Consider the following 19,996-nt stretch of genomic DNA (forward strand, 5'->3'; position numbering starts at 1 on the left):
CTTCTTTTCTTAGTTTTGTGTGCCACAGAAAATTGAAAATACACTGCATAGATATTAAATTATTAAGTTGCAGGTCTTGGATGCCGATCTGAGTTAAAACATATTTGAAATTTAAAGAGAAACAAACTCAAGTTGACCTGATTATTCAGGATTTTTTATTTATAGCTTGCTTTTCCTAGTTTCTTCTATCTCTCCAAACATAACTTTAAAGCACCCGTACCACATTAGTAGGTGTCAAAGGCCAGAATCACAGTGTATGTGACCCAAACAAATGTATGATGTTGATGAGATAACAGAGCTGTGAAAGTTTAAGCTCAATCAGTCATTCAGGCCTGATACTTCATGGAGGCAGTGAAGGCAATTACCTATAGATGTTGTCCCTTTATAGGTGCCCTTTATCAAGGAGAAAACGCGTCAGATGCCCTTACCCCTTTCAAAAATAAAAAAACAAAGCTTCAGTTGCACTGCTTTCCCGGCTTTCATACATTGAGTTTTTTTTACTTACAAGATCAAAGCTAATTGTTTGACTCATCTCAAAAAATAGCATTTTAGGCAAAAATATTTTCAGAAAATATTCCCATCCTGACCTTCTTTATACCATGTGAGTTATGTGCAAATCTGTGACTATTTGATTTTTTCAATCTTATCAACAGTCCTGCATGCCCTTTAAGTGATAATGTTACCTTGAAGACAAAACAGAGAGGCTAAATTCCACATGATTGGTCTACTAATATTGCGTTGTCTGTTAATGTTATCAAATTCTCTGATACCAGTGACTACATGTATGAAGTGAAAGGCTCATGACTGAAACAATTTAGCCAAAAACAGGACCCTGTAAAAAATAATGCTACTTAATTCAGTTGATGTGTGTGGCACTAGATAGTGTCTGATTTCCCTCAATGACGAATCTCCTTGTAAGGTTTGCTCTTTAAACCTTCTTGTACTTTTTCTATTCCTATGCAACTGGTTGCCTTGGATACGAATGAAAGTCTCTACATTCATGTACAGACATGTTTCCAGCACCAGGCAGCCTCTTATGCAGTTACTGATGATATTTCTTATCTTTATACTTGCTTTTCGCAAAATGGCATTTTTCAAGTTAAGCTGTTTTGTCATGGAAGGGCAGGAGGGTCGGGTGTTACAGTGAATATGAGAAGAAAACACACATGGGCTCAATTTCATAGCGCTGCTTAACGGTTAGCAAATTTGTGTGCTTACTGTAGCAGAAAAATTTGCTAAGGTGCAGGCATATTTCACTGGTTAGCAGAAGAATTGGGCAGCCATATTGCGCGTTTACCATGGTGGCGTCGCATTGTGGCGTCATATATGTTTGTGTGGTAAGCACTGGAAGGTTAGCAGCGCTATGAAATGGAAATCACACAGTAAGCACAAATTCGGCTGCTAAGCAGAGCGATGAAATTGGGCCCTGGTCTACATGTAAGTTGCACTCTCATAAAATGTTTATTGTAGATAATGACCCAATTCAAGTCCATTGCCAAGAATGGGGAACAAAGAGTTCCTTTAATCCTTTGAATATTTCTTGGAATGTTGGATCAAAACCACAAATCAATTACCATGTTTTTTATGGTCTATGTGAACAAATTATGTAAAGAAATGGAACAGACTCAACACTGAGAAACCCTGTCCTAAATATAAACGGAAGACAAATCGGAACTGCATGTTAATCACATTCACCGGCACCTGTGGTCTGCTGGCCAAATTCTAGTTAAAGCACCTGAGGACAAGTCAAAGTTCTCTTCAAGTGGTCCGACCAGCTCGTTCAGTGTAGAAAAGCATCCCCTATTTTCTTTTGAAGAATTATGTACTAGTAAAAAAGCTTGGGGCCCAGTGAAATGAAAAGCTATCTGGGCCCATTTGCATAGAGCTGCTTAAGCGCACAAAGTAGCTGAGCACATAAGAATTATGCTTACCAAAATATGTTTACCAGCCATTAAATACCATGTACCATTTATGTACCATTTGGGACTGGTATCCTGCTCATTTTTGCTGAACAGAAATTTCCTGCTTAAAGCAGCTCTATGAAATTTGGCACTTGTCCCTCTGGCTAGTCACTGAAAACATTAAAGGCATACCCTGTGAGCCTAAGAAATGTTACCACATTACTTACAATGTACATAGACACAAAAGTGTTCAGTGCATGTGATTCTACACTACTTTTCATGTACTTTTTGTTACATGTACTTTTACAAGTAACACATGTTTGATGACAAAATGTGCACGCAATTATCAATGTCAATTTTTGTAGATTTTAATTGAAAAGGAATGGGCAACAACCATAGAGGGAAGCTGCGCACATGGGTGTGTATGGATACCATAATCAAATACTTAATCCCTGATGGAGTTATTACGTGGACATGGGGTGTGGCATTTTAACCCCTTCCTGAGGTTTATTACAGAATGTTGACGTTGCTTCTCTGGAGTATATATTTTGAATCGTACAAAACATTTTGAATGAAGTAAAGACAACAAACTTTCTCATGAATTGCACCAGGACTTTTTGTACTCATTCATGAAAATATGCGGCGTGTTGTGGTTGAGCGTGCTGTAGCTTGTCTAGTTCACCGAATCCATGCTCGGGTGTTGTCAGCAGCAGAGTGTGGGTTTGAATCCTGGTCATGACACTTGTGCTCTTGAGCAAGGTACTTAAAGGCAGTGGACACTATTGGTAATTACTCAAAATATTTATTAGCATAAAACCTTTCTTGGTGAGGAGTAATGGGGAGAGGTTGATAATGTAAAACATTGTGAGAAACGGCTCCCTCTGAAGTAATGTTTTTTTTCCACGAGAAAGAAGTAACTTTCCACAAATTTGATTTAGATTTTGAGGTCTCAAAATCAAGCATCTGAAATCACACATTTTCGTGTGGCATGGGTGTTTTTTCTTTCATTATTATCTCGCAACTTTGATGTCCAATTGAGCTCAAATTTTCGCAGGTTTATTGTTTTATGCATATGTTGAGATACACCAAGTGAGAAGACTGGTCTTTGACAATTACCTAAGGTGTCCAGTGTCTTTAAATTATTGTTTTCATGCGTAGTGATTCTTGCCTTTGAGTGTGTTTTGTTCACATTATTACCAAGACTTGAACATGCCCCTCGCATGTTTCTCGTCAAGAAACCTGTCATTTCTTTTCCCCCTTGACGTTCAAGACATTGTTACCAAATGCCAGGCATTTCTCTTAGCTGCTCAAGGTACAATGTATTAAGAGATTACAACTGGTATTCGGAAGTAATAATGCATACTTGGTATGACCCAATGGCTACATCGTCTGTCTGACGCTAATTTATTTGACCGTGAACAATATAACAAAAAAAGTTTATAAAGTTCAAGTAGCCACCAAAGTTGGGTGCATTTATTTTGGGTTGCTTTATCTTTTTGACATCTTTAAAGTCAAGGTTAAAACAAATCTCCCACTCTAATTAGTACAGTGTGAGGTTTACTGTTCTAGTATTTTAGGTGGAATACTTATTCAAGGGATGGAAGAGAAAAGTGGGAGGCCTTTAAAAAAGAAATCGTCAAACATCACAAGGCTAGATGGACACTTGGTGAGGGCTAAATTTTACCGATTTTGGCTATTGAACCAAATTAACTGCCATGAAGGGCACTTTCCCAACTACTTATGCAGGGCTGAACCAGGGTTACCCCCTTCACTGTCTGTAAGGATGCAGGCATGGGTATCTTCCACTAGGAGTCTCGGTAAAATTATCAAGAACCAGGCCTCGTTGGGATTAAACCACTAGTTGAAAACCTCTTCACCACACATTGATTCCCTTATTTATGTATGGTTAGATTAGAGCCTTGTAGTTTTACCCCACACTTTCTTCATGACTCTGTCTATTGGAAAAAGAGTGCATCACAAAACTTAACTTAACCTTGGAGACCCTCTTTAACATGAGATACATGTGTACACATATGGCTACTGTAGAGTGAAGCTTCTGGAATTCCTCAAACTTGAAACATTTACTTCCCTGTGAGATTGCTAGCTTTGCATGTTACACATGCACATGTGTTTAGAAGGAAATAGTTTGTTAATGACAAGTGTGCATAAAAGTAAATTCATCCCAGAAAAAAACCATACACCCTTGACTTAACTACATGTATGTAGGAGTGTACTTTTTCCCCCTTTTTTTCTTCTTTTGTTTTCCTTTTTTTTTTTGGGGGGGGGGGCACATTTCTTTGTAAAATTCGTTTTTGTACTGTGCTTTGATTTCTCATGTAAAAGCGCTTTAGCAATAAATTTATTATATCATTACTTTTATATATTTTTTTCCTTTTTTAGATTGTACTCTAATAATTTCACTTTATTACTTGGGAAAAAAAAAGCCCACAGAAATGAGAAAAGTTTTCACTGTTTGCAACAGTAAATTCAACAACTATTTTAAGTGTCAATACCCACTCACACAAGGAACCATCTGCCCACAACTAAATATAGTCTTAATAGCTCATAGATAAGTATCTCTACAGACTCCACTTTCACTGTACTAGAATCAGAAACTGCCGCTCTGCCACCATCAACCACCTGACATCTTGAGGTGGACCACAAACTTGATGCAGTATGTACTTCCGGACCAAGCGACAGCTCTACTCTTTGTCCGTAATTTTCTCTAGATATAACAACGGAACATGTGGCTGTCATTTGGTGCGTGTCATTTTAAACAGATTGTTTGTGTTTATATTATTTCTACTGGTAATTTTTTTTCTTCAAGGTCCCCAACTGCTACAACTGGGATTAGTAATGATACATTTGATGGAAACCAGTGAAGCTTGTGCAGATTTGAAACCACTAGGGACTAGGGATGTTAGGTTTTTATTTATGTTTTTGTGGAAATTCCTAGGTGATTTGTTGCTTTGTGTATGGTTCGATTTCTCCGTACATGTTTTGTCTCTCAGTCAGACGATAAAGCTTTGTGACAATATGGTGTTCAAATTTGCTCATTTCTAATACTACTACATGTACTTGTCAAGGAAAGATTGTATTTGTTTTTTACCGATAAGAAAATAAGAATTAGGGTTCCCAAATTCAAAACAGGGTGTCCTCAAAACACCTAGACACATCCCTTGCCAGGGTTGTAACCAAGTCAAATTTTCCTCAAGTCAAGTCACACGTTAGTAAAGTAAAGTCACAAGACCTTTTTGTCCAAGTCAAGTCACAAGTAATTGTTTTTTCAAAGTCAAGTCAGGTCGTACATGTAGGTAACTTTTGCTTAAGTCAAGTTGAGTCCCAAGTAATTTTTGCTAAAGTCAAGTCAAGTCGCAAGACACAAATATTTGTGATTCGAGTCAGACTCAGTTGAGCTAGGTTCATACTTTCTGCAAAAGCGAAGCGAATTTTGGTGACGCAACAATCGGTACGCAATCAACTTCCCTTTGTGATGCAATGAAATTCGCTTCGCACGAAGCATTCGCAGGTAGTATGAACCAGGCTTTACTCAACCACACTGCCCAATCCCCGGCTAAGACCATCTTCTCCATGCAACCCTCATCCTCCCAATCCAGCCATGGCAGTTGATAGATTGTCTTTTGGCTTTACAATCCTCCTGTAAATGTCTGGAACCCCCATTCAATAACCCAGTGGTCAAACCCTTCTCTTCCCCATCCTGGCTGCTCATCAAAATGCATCTAGATAGCTGTTGTTCCTTCCCCTACCCTACTATTCCCAATTGTACTGGACAACTCTGTCAATATCTGTAGTGATGAATGTGTTTTTGCATTTGCTACTTGATTGTGAGTAAACATCTCATTTCCCAAAGTGATGACTAGTGCACTTTGCACAGATGTAAAGACGTCCAACCTACTTCAGATAATTTTTTCATTTATAAATTGACAACTTACATTGTCACCATGAACGTACATTGGTATGGGAAGTGAACACATTATTACAAAGTTTTAAAGGAACACACTTTAATTTCCTTGGATCGGTTGAGTTGGTCTTTGAAAAGCATTCAAAACCGTTTGTTATGAAATGCATTTGGTTTGAAATATATTTTAAAAGTAGAATATAATGATCCAAACAAATATCACTCAAACTTGCATGGTTTTCCTTTAACGTCACTTTTATGTCGGCCATTTTATGGGGTTGAAATTTTTACTCCTCAAAATGGTCGATTGTGTTTTATGCAACGTAAAAGGAAAACTATGTAATTTCGAGGCATATTTGTGTGGATCATTAATTCTACTTATTAAATATCTTTCTAACCAACCATGCATTTCATAACAAACGTTTCAAACGCTTTTCAAAGACCAGCTCGACCGATCCAAGGCATTGTGTCCTTTAAGTTTCGTGCACACATAATGTGCATGTGCATGTATTTGATTTATCATACTCGGCCTTTGAAAAAAAGGGTGTGTAAAATCAAAAATTGTTTTACAAATTGCTAACTTAAGGTTTTGAACAAAGACAAATTTACTAGAGCCAAACTTGAACCAACGACCTCCGGATTAACATACCGACTCTCTACCAACTGAGCTGTCCGGCCGTAGGTTGGCGGTCCTAACTTCATGTTGGTGTAAAGTGGGAAGACTTCGTTCATTTAGGTGTGATGTAGCTTCCCAAACTTCTAAAATTAATGCTTTATTTCTCACATTGGCTCAGCTTTGTGACCAGTTTGATCAAATCTACATGTGTTGACCTTGTTTAACAAAATGTGTAGTTTAACATCATTTTGGATGGTACATTAATGGCTGTAGGTCCTGTGTACTTTTTTGTGCACACTGACTTCCATAACACTTACATCTTGAAGAAATAAATTACATTACACCTTGAAGAAAATGCCTGACCTATCATTTAAATGGAAAAACATGCCTTAACTATCCTATGAGGAAAAACATCCTATGAGGAAAAACATGGTCATTGTACCTGTTTTACCTCCTAGGACATTTAAGGAAATGCCTCAACCATCTTAGGAGGAAAATAAACCTAGTAACTATGTCTTTTTTATTCCAAGGATGGTTAAGGAAATGCCTCAACCATTCTGGGAGAAAAACACATAGTTACTATGCCTTTTATTCCTAGGATGGTTAGGGAAATGCCTCAACCATCCTAGGAGGAAAAAACACATCTACAATGTATTTTTTATTCCTAGGATAGTTAAGGAAATGCCCCAACCATCCTAGGAGGAAAATACACAGCTGCTATGTATTTTGTATTCCTAGGATAGTTAAGGAAATGCCTCATCATCCTACAAGGAAAAACACAGTTACTTTGTCTTTTTTAAACTATGGTAGTAAAGGAACTGCCTCAATTATCATAGAAAAAAGACTAGCTTAGTTCAGGAAAACCTCAAGCTTGTAATGGGGAACATGGATGCATCTTTTTGTTTAATTTGAGGCTGGGAAATCTGAGGGAGAAACAAAAGTGTGAACAGTTTTTTATGAAAAAAATTAATACTTTTTTATATAAAACGTTAGTGTATCTGGTTCTTAGCCAACAATGCTCCTTTCAAGGCTCATTTGGCCTATGCACTGCAGTGATTAAAGACACTGGACACCATTGGTAATTGTCAAACAATAGTCTTCTCTCTTGGTGTGTCTCAACAAATGCACAAAATAAAAATAACAAACCTGTGAAAATTTGAACTCGACTGGTCGTCGAAGTTGCGAGATAATAATAGATGAAAAAACACCCGTTGTGTGCTATCAGTCACTCGATTTTGGGAGGTCTCAAAATCAAATAAAAATATTTAAGTGAAAAATTACTTCTTTCTTGAACACTACGTTTTATACTATAACATCTCTCCTTTGCTCGTTACCAAGTGCATTTTAATGCTAACAATAATGTCCAGTGCCTTTAAGAATGTAGGGAAAAAAAATACCCACAAAATTATTTTCTTCATAGATTCTCAGAACATTTGAGGTGTCTGTGGTGCAGTTCTTGTTAAGAGCGCTTCCCCAAGCCAACTTGTTGGTTTCCTGCAGTGCCAGTCTCTTGTTTTGGACAGGTTCCCCGTATCCTCTAGTGGCTTTTATTAAAGAATCCTTAGGGGGAAACCCCAGCGTCACTAGGCACTGTCTTGCCACATGGTTAAACACTCAACAAGTTATTTCTATACTTTTTATTATCATTCTGAGAAAATAGGTAATTGCTAAATGATTACGATCAAATAGTTTTGAGGATTGTTTGGCCCTGCGGATAGGTATCAGACGGTCCCTGGTGACTATGGCTGATAATGATTTGCTAACCATGGGTGATGGTTAGACTGGAGCACATGTACGCGATACAATGTTACAATAAATAAATGTGGAACATTGGAACAAAATCACATCAAGGGAGTTCTGTCACTTCAGTGCTGTCCTTGACCCAATTTCATGTCTCTGCTTATTGCCGAATTCTGTGCTTACCATCATCATTCTCAGCTTACTGTGCATGCGCTGAAATTCTGCGCCAGCTGTGTATAAGCAAAGAATGCCCTGTAACTTGGAGTATGCACACGCACGCACATGCAAAAATTCTCTGCTACCGAACCCGTAAAATGACTCATTTCATCAATAAAAGGCTTTGTCCAATGAGTACACTCATTATCAGGTACCCTAGATGCAAATCAAAAAGGCTTTGATTCAAATTGGTTGGATAGGCAACTTGCAAATTAGGTTTCAATAGTATCTGGTACAACGACTTGCTTAGTCACAAGTCACCGTTTAAATTTGAATTCCTCTGGCAATAAAGCCAATCTCTCCCATACAATGGTTTTAACTTCTCTGATTAAGAATTGCACAATTCAATAAATTGTGATTCAGTAACTACATGTAGACGGCAATACTTATTGTAGTCATTGTGAAATCAAGGGTTAGCTTGATGTACACAAAGAGTCTGGGCTCAGCCTGTTCCCTTGCGTTGTTCCTCATTTCTAACAGTCAGCTTCTTTCTTTTCACAAAATGTTTGTCTTGAAACTGAAACTGGGCTCTCCCTTAAAACAAATTTTAGCTCATTCATTGTTAGGGATAAGGTTTCATTGATGACATCCCATCTATTGGTGTTGCCTCTTTAGAATGATGTCATGGAACACTCCTTCACTAGTGACATTACAACATTCCCTTGAAATATTTCCAGCAACGTACATGTACCTCTCTAATGATATGACGTTTTTTTTTTTTTTTGCTTTCTGCTGGCTTTTATGAGTCTGGACTAAGTTTGTCCCCTGCTGTTTCTCATTTCTAACAGTCACCCCTTTTTCACAAAATGTGTGTCTTAAAAATGGGCTCTCCCTTCAGATTATCAACTTAATAGGTTTGTTAATAAGCAGGAGTCATTGAGAGGTGACATCCCATACATTGGTATTGGATCTTCAGAGTGATGTCATGGAAAAACTTCTTCTCTGGTGACATTACAACATACCTTTGAAAATTTCCAGAACATGCTTCTCTAATGATATCATGGGACTTTTCGGTTTTCACAAGAAAGTCACAACAACACTTTGGATTTACCCATGGCCTGTTACAAACACAGGGCCTACACATAAAATGTTTTTGATAACATCACCCCTTCTGGAAAAGAAAACAAACAAGGAAAATATACTTAAATAAACAAAATAATAGCAGGTTGCGGTTGGGCGGGGGGGGGGGGGGGGGGTATTTGTTAAATAAGTTGCAGCAATTGTTTCATTTTGCAGGGACTTTTAATTTGAGGTAACACTATTGAATTTGTTATTATGATGTAACCATAATTTGACAATGTTTGTCGCGCCATGTAAGCGAATAACTTCCTTAAAGTGCAGCAGCCTCTCCCCACTTCCTATTTTAACCGAATCCCAGAGAAAACGTTACGTCGTCGATGCCTTAAGTACCTAGAATCTTCCACGAGAATGAGGAAACTGGATTTCAGTTCCTGAGCTCCTGATTGGGATGTGATTGAGGGGATATTAAAACCGAGTTTCTCGTGCCATTATAACAGGCATGATATTTCTCTGAGTACTGAGTATACAGTGCTCACGCACATCGGTGTACATGTATATGGGTAATAACAACAGTATAATATTAAGGTGAACTTGGTTGTAACAGCTACACAGTACAAGAACTTGTGTTGTCTCTCTTTAACCAATAAAACCCTTCCTTCCTCAAGTGGCCATGAGTACATACTGTACATGCGCACTGTGAATTAGATTGTACTTTAATTGTGAAAGTACATCAACATTGATTTCTTTGAAATTGTTGGCTGAATGTCGGCGGGTGGTGGTCAGTCGGAAAATGATTTGGTTTACATCACCCCATGGCTCTTTCTCTTGCAACATTTTGGGGTTGTTCGGGGGGAAGTCCAAGCCCCATTGCAACCTGGAACATTTCTTGAGACAAATAAGATGTTTTTGTTTTTTAAGAAGATTATCAGCACTTCCTGTTTTTAAACAATATTGAAGTTGCAGTTTCAGTTGCCATTTCTTTACCTCTTGATGTAAGTGTCGCTTACAAAGGAAAGTGGAGTTGAGTTTCTGCTATTCTTGTTAGTTCAATACAAGGGACGATGGTGGGGGGGGGGGGGGTTGCAGCTAAATGAAAAAAATGGGTATGCCACTGGTCCCTTACGCCACTGGTCCCAACAAACCAGAGATAACAAACCATTAAAGGAACACGTTGCCTCGGATCGGTCGAGTTGGTCTTTGAAAAGCGTTTGTAATCAGGTTTTTTACAAAATTCATATGGGTAGAAAGATGTTATAAAAGTAGAATACAATGATCCACACAAACATGCCTCGAAATTGCACGGTTTTCCTTTTACCTCGTCGACTAACACGGTCGGCCATTTATGGGAGTCAAATTTTTGACTCCCATAAATGGCAGACCGTGTTAGTTTGCACAGTAAAAGGAAAACCACGCAATTTCGAGGCAAACTTGTGTGGATCATTGTATTCTACTTTTAAAACATCTTTCCAACCATGCATTAATTATAAAAAACGGTTACAAATGCTTTTTATAGGCCAACTCGTCCGATCCAAGGCAACGTGTTCCATTAATCTGTTGTGTCCAACCTCTTCTGTGGTGGCCTCGATCAATGATGTTTCGACTGAGTTGTCCCCAGATCTCCCTGTCCCCTCGCCCACCTCTACCCCATCCCTTCCTCTCTGTAGTTGTTATTTTCTGCTGTGGAAAGAATGATTTTTGAACAGCGTTGGTTGAGAGCAATACTCCAGTGCATACCTATAAATGGATGTTCATCAAGATTATTTCATTTCTTATATTTCACCATTTAAATGTCAGACAAATTAATGTCTCCAATCTGTAATCATTGTTCCTCTGTACCCCCTGAACAATTTTGTATTGAACTTTTTTAAACCAGTTCCTTTAAATCCCAAACTTGTCTAGGCTACTTGTTGACCAAGCGAAGTAAACCTGTAGAGGTACATTATCATCTGATCATTGCAACCCTCAGTTTGTAAATGTGTTCATGTTGAAGACGGACATTTGTGGGTTATAGGAGGAGGGGAGTGACTGCGACCCAGCTACACCATGAAGGCATTGTGGCCTCCGTCATCAACAGCGTCTGATTTACCTTTTATTATTTCCAACTTGTCATGCTGATCTGATGTGTATTTCCTGTGAAACCCCCCTTTAGGTAGTAACCTGATCACGATGAACAGACCAGTGTCAGCGTATGTGCGCAGGGAACCGCCCGGCGGCGAGATAGGTAGACATCCAAATTTTTGCTGTGAATAAAAAAAAGTATCACTAATGACTAACTACACTGTAGCATGCACTAGCCCGTCTCGCACGACACGTTTAGATAACAAGCTGTATCCAGCGGAGGTTCAATCGATGACTTAAAGGGACTTGGTTTTCAAAAGAGCCAACCATGATGAAACTTGGAGTGCACATTTGTTAGAAATGCACACTCACATAAAAAAAGAAAGAAAACTGATCAGTGGAGAGCATTGATGATAATTATTGCAAATATTATTTGATCAATAATAAATGTTGACACATTTTCTTCTCTAACTTGTATACATAGATCTTCTGTGAGTTAATCAGTAATTATAACCAATTGTGTTGTTGTTGAATCTTTGCACCCAAGTCACTCTCACACAGTTTAGTCACTGAGCATGTTAACCTGCAGGCGATTTAACAACACTTTACGAGGTTGCCCAAGTTATCTTTCGTAAAATTGGCTGCTGCTGTCTCGTATTTGTATATCCGTAACATCACGTAGTATTTTAACTTGATGAACATGTAGATGCACTCTGTACCTAACAAGCATGGTGTGATTTTGTTAACCTTTCCCCATCAGGAACAACTAATCAACTGATTTTCATTTAACCTAAGGCTCCGAGACAATATCGACAGCAACGCTTCAGTGGTTTGAGCAATTAAATTGTTGTTTGTTTAGATGATCTTCCTGTTTAGAGAACGTGGCAAACTCCCACATGGGGGATATTAAACGCCTAGCTGACATGCGACAACAGCCAATCTCTGACATATTACAATTGTTTAGTCTGTACATTTATATGGAGTAATCAAAATATGAAAGATGATATCACTGTCTGTGTTTAATGCCAACATGAAAGCCTGTAGTATGATGGGACTAACAGGGTTCATAGTTCAGAAAACTTTTAATCACATTGGAATTCAGCAGAGTCTCCAGTCAACAGAGCACAGCGTGCATCACTAATATCCTAATGTGTTTTTTTTTTATCCGCATTGGACCATGGTATATATAAAACAGCCAGTCAGAGATCCATCAGAGTGGTGTCATTATTGTAGATGGTAGAATTTCCCAAATGCTGATAAAAGAACGATGTCCATTGGACAACATTTTTTTATGACTATCCTTTGCAAGAAAAACCAAACATCCAATCAATGTGCTCCTTACAGCATACTCCATATTATTAATGATCGTTTTGTGTGTAAAAAATGTGCTGCATGCACACAATTTTTTGTCTTAACTCCTACACCTATATGTTCATTATGAATTATTACTAAGACAAAAACCCTGCATCCAGAGTAGACTAATATTTAGGTGACTAATATTGGATTTTCCATCCACAGCCACTTTCTAACTCCTCAGTAAAATTCAACTGTTTTAAACAATAAATATTACAGGGGAAAAACATATTTCAGATATAGAAATTGACATAAGAAATTCACAAAAATTTAATTCACAGAAGACCTTGAGAGTTGACAGCTGCACACAGCAAATCTAATCGACAGGAGATCTGAATGAGCAGAAAAACCCTGTGTTAATTTATGCCTTTAACCATGACATAGAAATACACTAAGGAATTGCCAGTTGTCATTTATGGTTCTGAGGAATTAGTGCCGGATTGTATTTAATAGCCTGGCCTGACTTGAACCGCATGTTGAAGTTGTCACTTGGCTTGAAATATGTGGCTTGTTTCACTTGGAGACTTATCAGCATCTCCAAAGGGGCTCGCCCAGTAACCCTCCTTTGACCTTGGGCAAATACAGTGGCCTTTTGGAACTTTAGAAGAATTTGGGGTGGGTCTTGTGGGAACCGGAACCAGACTTTTTTGTACACCTATAGCGGGCCGGCCGGCTGTGGTTTGACAAATTTTCAAGTAACTGCCCAGCCAGATACAACTTGAAGTACATATAGTTACGGCAGCAACATGTACATGTAGAGTATCCCTTGCTTCTGCCTCTCTCTTTTACGTTGATTCTCCACAAAGTCTCATTTTGGGATATCACGCCAAGAATCGGTTTAGTCCATACTTAAAAGTGGGCCCAGGGGTCGATTTCACAGTTAGATCTAGTAGTTGATATTAAAAACTTAAAGCTAGTCCTAAGTTAAGACGAGTAACTCGTCCAAACTGGAGATGAGACTAGTCTTAACTCTTTGTGAAATCTGGTCTACTTCTTTGCACAATCTGTCATTTTGCTGGTACCGTAGAGCCCTTTTGCTGGAGAAAAAGTGACTGTGCTCATGAATATAAAGGTGATGCATCTCCAGGCTATTCTGAACTGCAGGAGGCACAGATCCCATAGCATCTCCATTGTATGCAATGTTTAAATCACAGCCATATACACTGCCACTTAATGCCGAAACCACTTAGGAAAACCATGTTGTTTGCAAATTATTGGGGGAGGAAATTCATTACGGAAGTGTGAATTCCTCCGAGTGTTAGAATTAATATTTTTAATTCTCACGTCGAGTGTTGCTTTCTTGTTGAAAGACTTTTACAAGACCCCGGACGCATTCCTTAAGGTCTAATGAAGTTTCCATGACTTTGTCTTGGGATGATAACGGATGTGTCTTGATTCCCCCAGAATCATTCAATCATTGCCTGCAAATCAATGTTTCAAACGTCCATGATCAATGCCTAAATTAGCATAGGTTTTCTGAGAGTGTTCCGTTCAGTCGGACTTAACCAGGGATCAGATTGTATTGAAAGTCTTCTCGGACAATTAATAACGGATTTAGAGTATTGTTCCGGTCTTTATGAGAGAGCTGGGCACGTTGGTGCCACAGTGAGCACTGCACTGCCTCCCTAAGGATTGCATGTCCCATAGAGTAAGCACTTGTTGGGTTGTGGTTTAAACTTGTTGATACATTGTAGCTTTCATTCCATGGAATGTAAGAGCTAACCAACTATGGTCGGATGAGAGACTGTAGAAAGCTGAGAATTTCTTTAGCCGTGTACATTTCACAAACAATATAGCCTGGAGGGAGGGATACAAAAATCAAAGTCAGAAACAAAGACAGGGAGCTGCTAAATCGTTCAGAGGTTTCCACCCTCAAATCCACGGCTCTGTTTTTCTCTGGGACCGTTTTGCCAATGATCTTGTTCCCCAATGCGCCCCACCAATCCCTCCTCGGGGACCGTTGCTACACATGTTATTCTGGTCTGAGTAAATCACTCTTTAATACCCTGTTTCATAAGAGCAGACTTAGTCCGAAGTTGTGGGCTAAAAAGACTAACATTTGCAGTTTAGTCTGGGACCCCGCAGAATGGAGATTAGTGGAAATGGAAGAGGACAGGTTGTAGATCACTGGGGAAAGTTGAGGTGAAAGAAATCAAAAGGGGGGAAATATGTGGACGTCTGAATGGTGAACAGGTTAAGCTATATTATTGGGTTGGTTGTATCCCCATAGGATGTTCTGTTAAGTGCAATAGCTTCATGGTTCAGCTTTAAAAAGAGTTTTAAAAACTAAACTTTGCTCACTGCTATGTATCACTTCTGAAGAAAGCTGTTAAGATTGGGATGGCAAAGTTTTCTTTTTTTTTTTAGTAGGGAAAACTTACATATGTGCATTGTTATGTACATGTAGTGCAATAAAGGAATAAGTGCAACACAATGTGCTAACATACACTCTGCACAATGAACGTAAATTATGCATGCAGTGACAGGGACGAGGAATGCTTTTTTGACAATCTAGTCTGCAGATGCTCTTCACAACTGCCTTGACCAACTGATTTAGAACAAAATTTATCATTTTCAACTTTGCAAGTCGTTGAACACAAACTGTTGTAGAGTTCGTTCAACAAAACAATAAACTGCCTTCCTTTTACTAACCATCCATCCCAAGCACAACCTCCCTTTGATTTCTAGGATTAGTTCTTCTAATCTTTGATAATATTCTGCAAGTAAGTCTCAGATGGCATAATTCAAACTGACTCTAGGAAGAAAAAAACTTAAACAGGGAGAAGACAAATCCTCATCAGTGCGCGGAGGTCAATTGGGAAGAATCTTCACCTGCCTTAAGTTTCAAGTTCTTCATCCTCGCACTTTCTCCTGTCAAAATCTTTATTTTTCGTCCATGACATTATGGCATCGGGATTATTTTAAAGGGTGTGCGTAACTTGGATAAGATTGATGATTTCGATATTCACATTTGCGTCTGATGAAGAAGTTGTTGACTACGAAAGCTCATGCATTTTTTTTAATGTAATTGGTTAGTCTTTAAGTTGGCTACAACTGCATGTACATGTACCTTCAATGTTAATATATTCACGCATAACTTACTTGGTATAAAGATGGTCATGGTGGATAATTTACCTTTAAACATTTGATTCTGAAATGCTGTAATTTTTGAGAAATTAGTTTTGATCTTGCGAGTCTGACATCATTTGAAAACTACTGCGGAATAATTCCCCATATGAGGTGCCTTGAGATGCAGCGATACCTCCGAGCCGCCTGCCTCGGCTGTTCCATCCTTCTTGACCAATGAGGTTCCTACCTTTCAACTCACGGAAGAAGAAGAAAAAAAATTGAGATGTCTAGGCCCACCTGGATCTGGCCATCACCTTTCACCCACCCAGATGCCTAGCAGCCCTGGACTATATAGATCACTGTACCATCTGGGCTCACCAGCCGGGGGAATTTTCTTTCATGGCATCATCCAAGGAGAAGTTCTGGTGGTGAAGTTGTTGGCTTATTGATAATGCCACACACACGTTTTGACCTCAGCTTAGGGTGAGGTGCACAAAGAGAGAGAAGGGGGGGGGGGCGACTTGTAGACTTTGAAGGGGGAGGGTTGAAGTAAACAAATGTTATGAAAATTTGTTATCCTTAAGTGCTAAATAAGCATTATTAACTTGGCAGACTATCTTGGGAATTGGTGATTGGTTCAGCGATTGGATGTATTTTTGTGTATGAATGCAATGCCTTGTAAACAAGAACTGTACATATATTGCCATTATGTGTGACTACACGGAGCAGTCCTCAAAATAACCCACAAGACCCACACCATTTCCAGTGGTGCCCTGTGCTTTTGCTGTGGTGCCCTTTGGAAAGTTCTAATACAAATTGACATTTTCCCTCAAAGAATTGCCCCTTACCAGAGGATATTAGTTATAGCTCTTCAAGAGCGAAGTTCAAGGCCTGACAGAGTTAGAGTGAAGGCTATGCAGCCCTAATGCACAGTGACTAAAACACAGTGTAGACCACACATAGAATCCACTCCCAGGTGCAGGGAAGCAATCATTATGGTTATCTCACTCACCCAAGGTACCAAAACCTCATTCGCGAGTCATGGTCAAGATTGAAAACCCCCACACTCTGTCGATTGAAGGCCGTAAAACCACAAACCCACTTTTTGGCATGAAACCTACTGCGGCTGGCTGCCCCGACTAGCGGCTGGCAGCCCCGACTGGCGGCTGGCAGCTCTCTCCAACTAGCAGCTAGCAGCCCACTCCAGCGGCGATTATACATTCACAGTCATTCATTACGACTGTGGAGACACAAATTCTCTATACCTCTCTCTACGTTGCTAAAGTATATGATACATGCTGCTTTCCGGACCGGCACAAGATCACTCACGCAGCACTATGCATTCATCATTCTCAGCCTTTTACCTTCAAAGGGGAGACAAAACAGTTCCCTAATTTGAGAGCAATGTACCCACGATGTTTCAAGACATCGGCAAGGGGCTAATAGGACGCTAATTATCCCAACATTTAAGACGGCCCTGGTATGCATTATTCACAGGTCATTCCTATCCACTGAAGAATACTGTCGCTGCTCAATGTTGCTCACATTGATCGATAGTACACTTGTACTTGTATGAAAACCAAGAATGAACATGAGTGTATCCCTTATTTGCTATTTGTGTGAGTACATTTAGGCCTACGAGATAAATGTACAAGAGCATGTCTAGTTCTCAATTTTATTGCTGTTGACTGTTTACAACATTCAAAGATGTCTCAGATGGGTCCAGCCATTTGTGGAAATCAGAGCATAGAAAAGGATAAGTATGAGTCTAGTTTAACAAATCAGGTTCATAAAATGTAAAGGGGTTATATTGATGTTGGGGGGAGAGGGTGGTAGGGGGGGGGGCGAGAGGAGAGTGCCGAGTGTTTAGGATCTAGGGACCTACATGTACATACCCACTATGACTCATTGTACATCAACTAAAACTGGTGTCTGGCCCAGAAAAATATAACGTCAATGTGACGTCACATTGGGATTTGCGGAACTACCTTACCGGATCTGCACACGTCATTGTGGCAACGTTTTTTTATTTGGACTCGTCAGACTGTGTGTGTCGTTGTGTCTTTCTCATACCGGAGCCAAGCCACGCTGACGTTAACATCATGTATTCACAACCCCATCCTTCCTGGCGGAGCAACCCAGGGATTTGATGACCTTATAGGTCCCTCAATGATTCACTGATAATCAGCCAAGCTGTCCACCTAGTAGCCACCTAACCACTTATCGCAACCATCTCTGGTTTGGTCTAAAGATATGGATCTATTTTGGGGGCATGGCGAGAGGCTCCTCCATGCGGTTATCGAGGGGGGTGGGGGAGCTTGAGCCTTAATTGATTGATGGACGAGAAGGAGAACCGTCTGGAAGCAAACGATAGGGGTAGAGATAGAGAGAAAGACAGTGGCACCTACACATAGCAAGCTACTGTAAAACTGCCACACAGAATTGTCACATTTGGCATTTAATGATACAGGAAGCCATACATCTTTAGGTTGTCTCCGGAAAATGTTAGCGAGGCACCCCAATCCCTCCTACCCACCCTAAGAAGGAATTAAAGGTACTTGACATAAGATCAAATGAGCGGCAGTGTCTCCCAGAAGAATGGGGCAGAGCTTATCCCCTACCCTCTCCCCTCCCCTACCCCTTCTGCAACCCGCAACCCCACCCATCCAAGATCCCCAACCACAGTTGCAGACAAAAGCCATGGATGGAGCACAATCCAAACTGATCTCAACTAGACTTTTTTTCCCTGAGTATTCTTCATAACATTTTTTTTGTCTCAACAACAAGGCTGTAAAATCGGCTTCATTCTTGATCTCGGCAAACTGTAATAGTTTCAATAGCCAAGTTTTCAAGAAACTTTTTGGATTTGTAGCATGTGGTTTAGAGTGCTCATCCTTTTTGGTCCAGAGCTTAATATCAGTAGCATATTATTGTGGAAGTTATGTAGTTTTACAAAATTTGATAAAGCCTTCTTGTTTTATTCATGTTGTCATTAGAGATATTTATCTGTAGATATTGGAGATATGTTTATCATTGTGGTTGTGGCTTCTGCTGATATCAATTGTACTTAAAGCCATTATACACTTTCGGTAAACAGTATTGTCCAAGTCCCACACTTCGTGTATCACAACTTATATATAAATTAACAATCCTGTGGAAATTTAGGCTCAATCGGACATCGGAGTCGGGAGAAAATAACGGGAAAACCCACTCCTGTTTTTGCGCGTTTCGCCGTGTCATGACATGTGTTTATAACAAATCCGTAATTCTCGCTAACGAGAATTTATATTGTTTTACTGTTTTCTCAAAAAGTAAAGCATTTCATGGACTAATATTTCAAGAGAAGTCTTTCACCATTACCTTCTGTAAACCCTGTAAATTATTTGTAAATCTGTGAACTTTTTTTGTTTGTTTCTGTATCGAAAGGGTCCAATGGCTTTAAAGGAGCTTTTACTAGTTTGACCCCACTTCAAAAAAGTTGCAAAACTATTTTGTAACCTAGAATGTCATGAATCTAACTTAACCCGGGCAATGTCCTGTATTTAGTTCAGGATGTCGTGCCATTTCATTTCTGTGTTTTGTTGTTGTCTTAAATTACCAATAAAACTTCTAGAAATGTCGACTGCAGTCAAGTCATACGCAAGTTTTTCAAGCTGACTTTATTTTGGTCACAACTAGAACTTTCACAAAGGTCATTTTAAGGTCGCGAGGTGTGTTGTAACCAACACAAATGGGTTGCAATTACAGCCGACTTAATCGGTCCTGCCAAAACACGGCACAAAACCTTGGGCGGATATAATCGATGCTGCAAGGGTTGAAAAGAACTCAAATGAAAACTTCTAAAAGAATCGGTCAGTCTTTCCTTTTTGAAAAATCACTTGTATTTAAAAGAAATTGTTCTATTTTAAAAGAAGATGACAATTGCATGTGGTCAGCTCAATACACCATCTCACTACCCCCCCCCCCCCCCTGACTGACCCTGGACTGACCCCTCCAGAGGACCATTTTAGTCCCACGACCCCCAAAGTGCAATGCCCTCCTCTTGTCATGGTCCTTTCTCTATGGTCATACGGGCTGCATAAACCCTCTCTCGTAATTTCATTT

At 39.5% G+C, this 19,996-nt stretch overlaps 1 protein-coding gene across 5 annotated transcripts in view; it reads left to right on the forward strand.

Annotated features, from left to right (window-relative positions):
* LOC139946899 (tubulin polyglutamylase TTLL5-like) overlaps window positions 1-19,996 on the forward strand; it is an 84,180-nt gene that overhangs the window by 38,489 nt on the left and 25,695 nt on the right. For 4 of the 5 annotated variants that reach the window (XM_071944675.1, XM_071944684.1, XM_071944699.1 and 1 more), the window contains one exon: window positions 11,562-11,633. The exons of the other annotated variant lie outside the window; for it this stretch is intronic. In XM_071944675.1, the coding sequence (XP_071800776.1) occupies window positions 11,562-11,633 (72 nt within the window). The remainder of the gene's footprint in view (window positions 1-11,561; window positions 11,634-19,996) is intronic. 5 annotated transcript variants of the gene reach the window in all.

This window comes from Asterias amurensis, chromosome 1, assembly GCF_032118995.1.
Source record: "Asterias amurensis chromosome 1, ASM3211899v1".
Classification (NCBI taxonomy): Eukaryota; Metazoa; Echinodermata; class Asteroidea; order Forcipulatida; family Asteriidae; genus Asterias; species Asterias amurensis.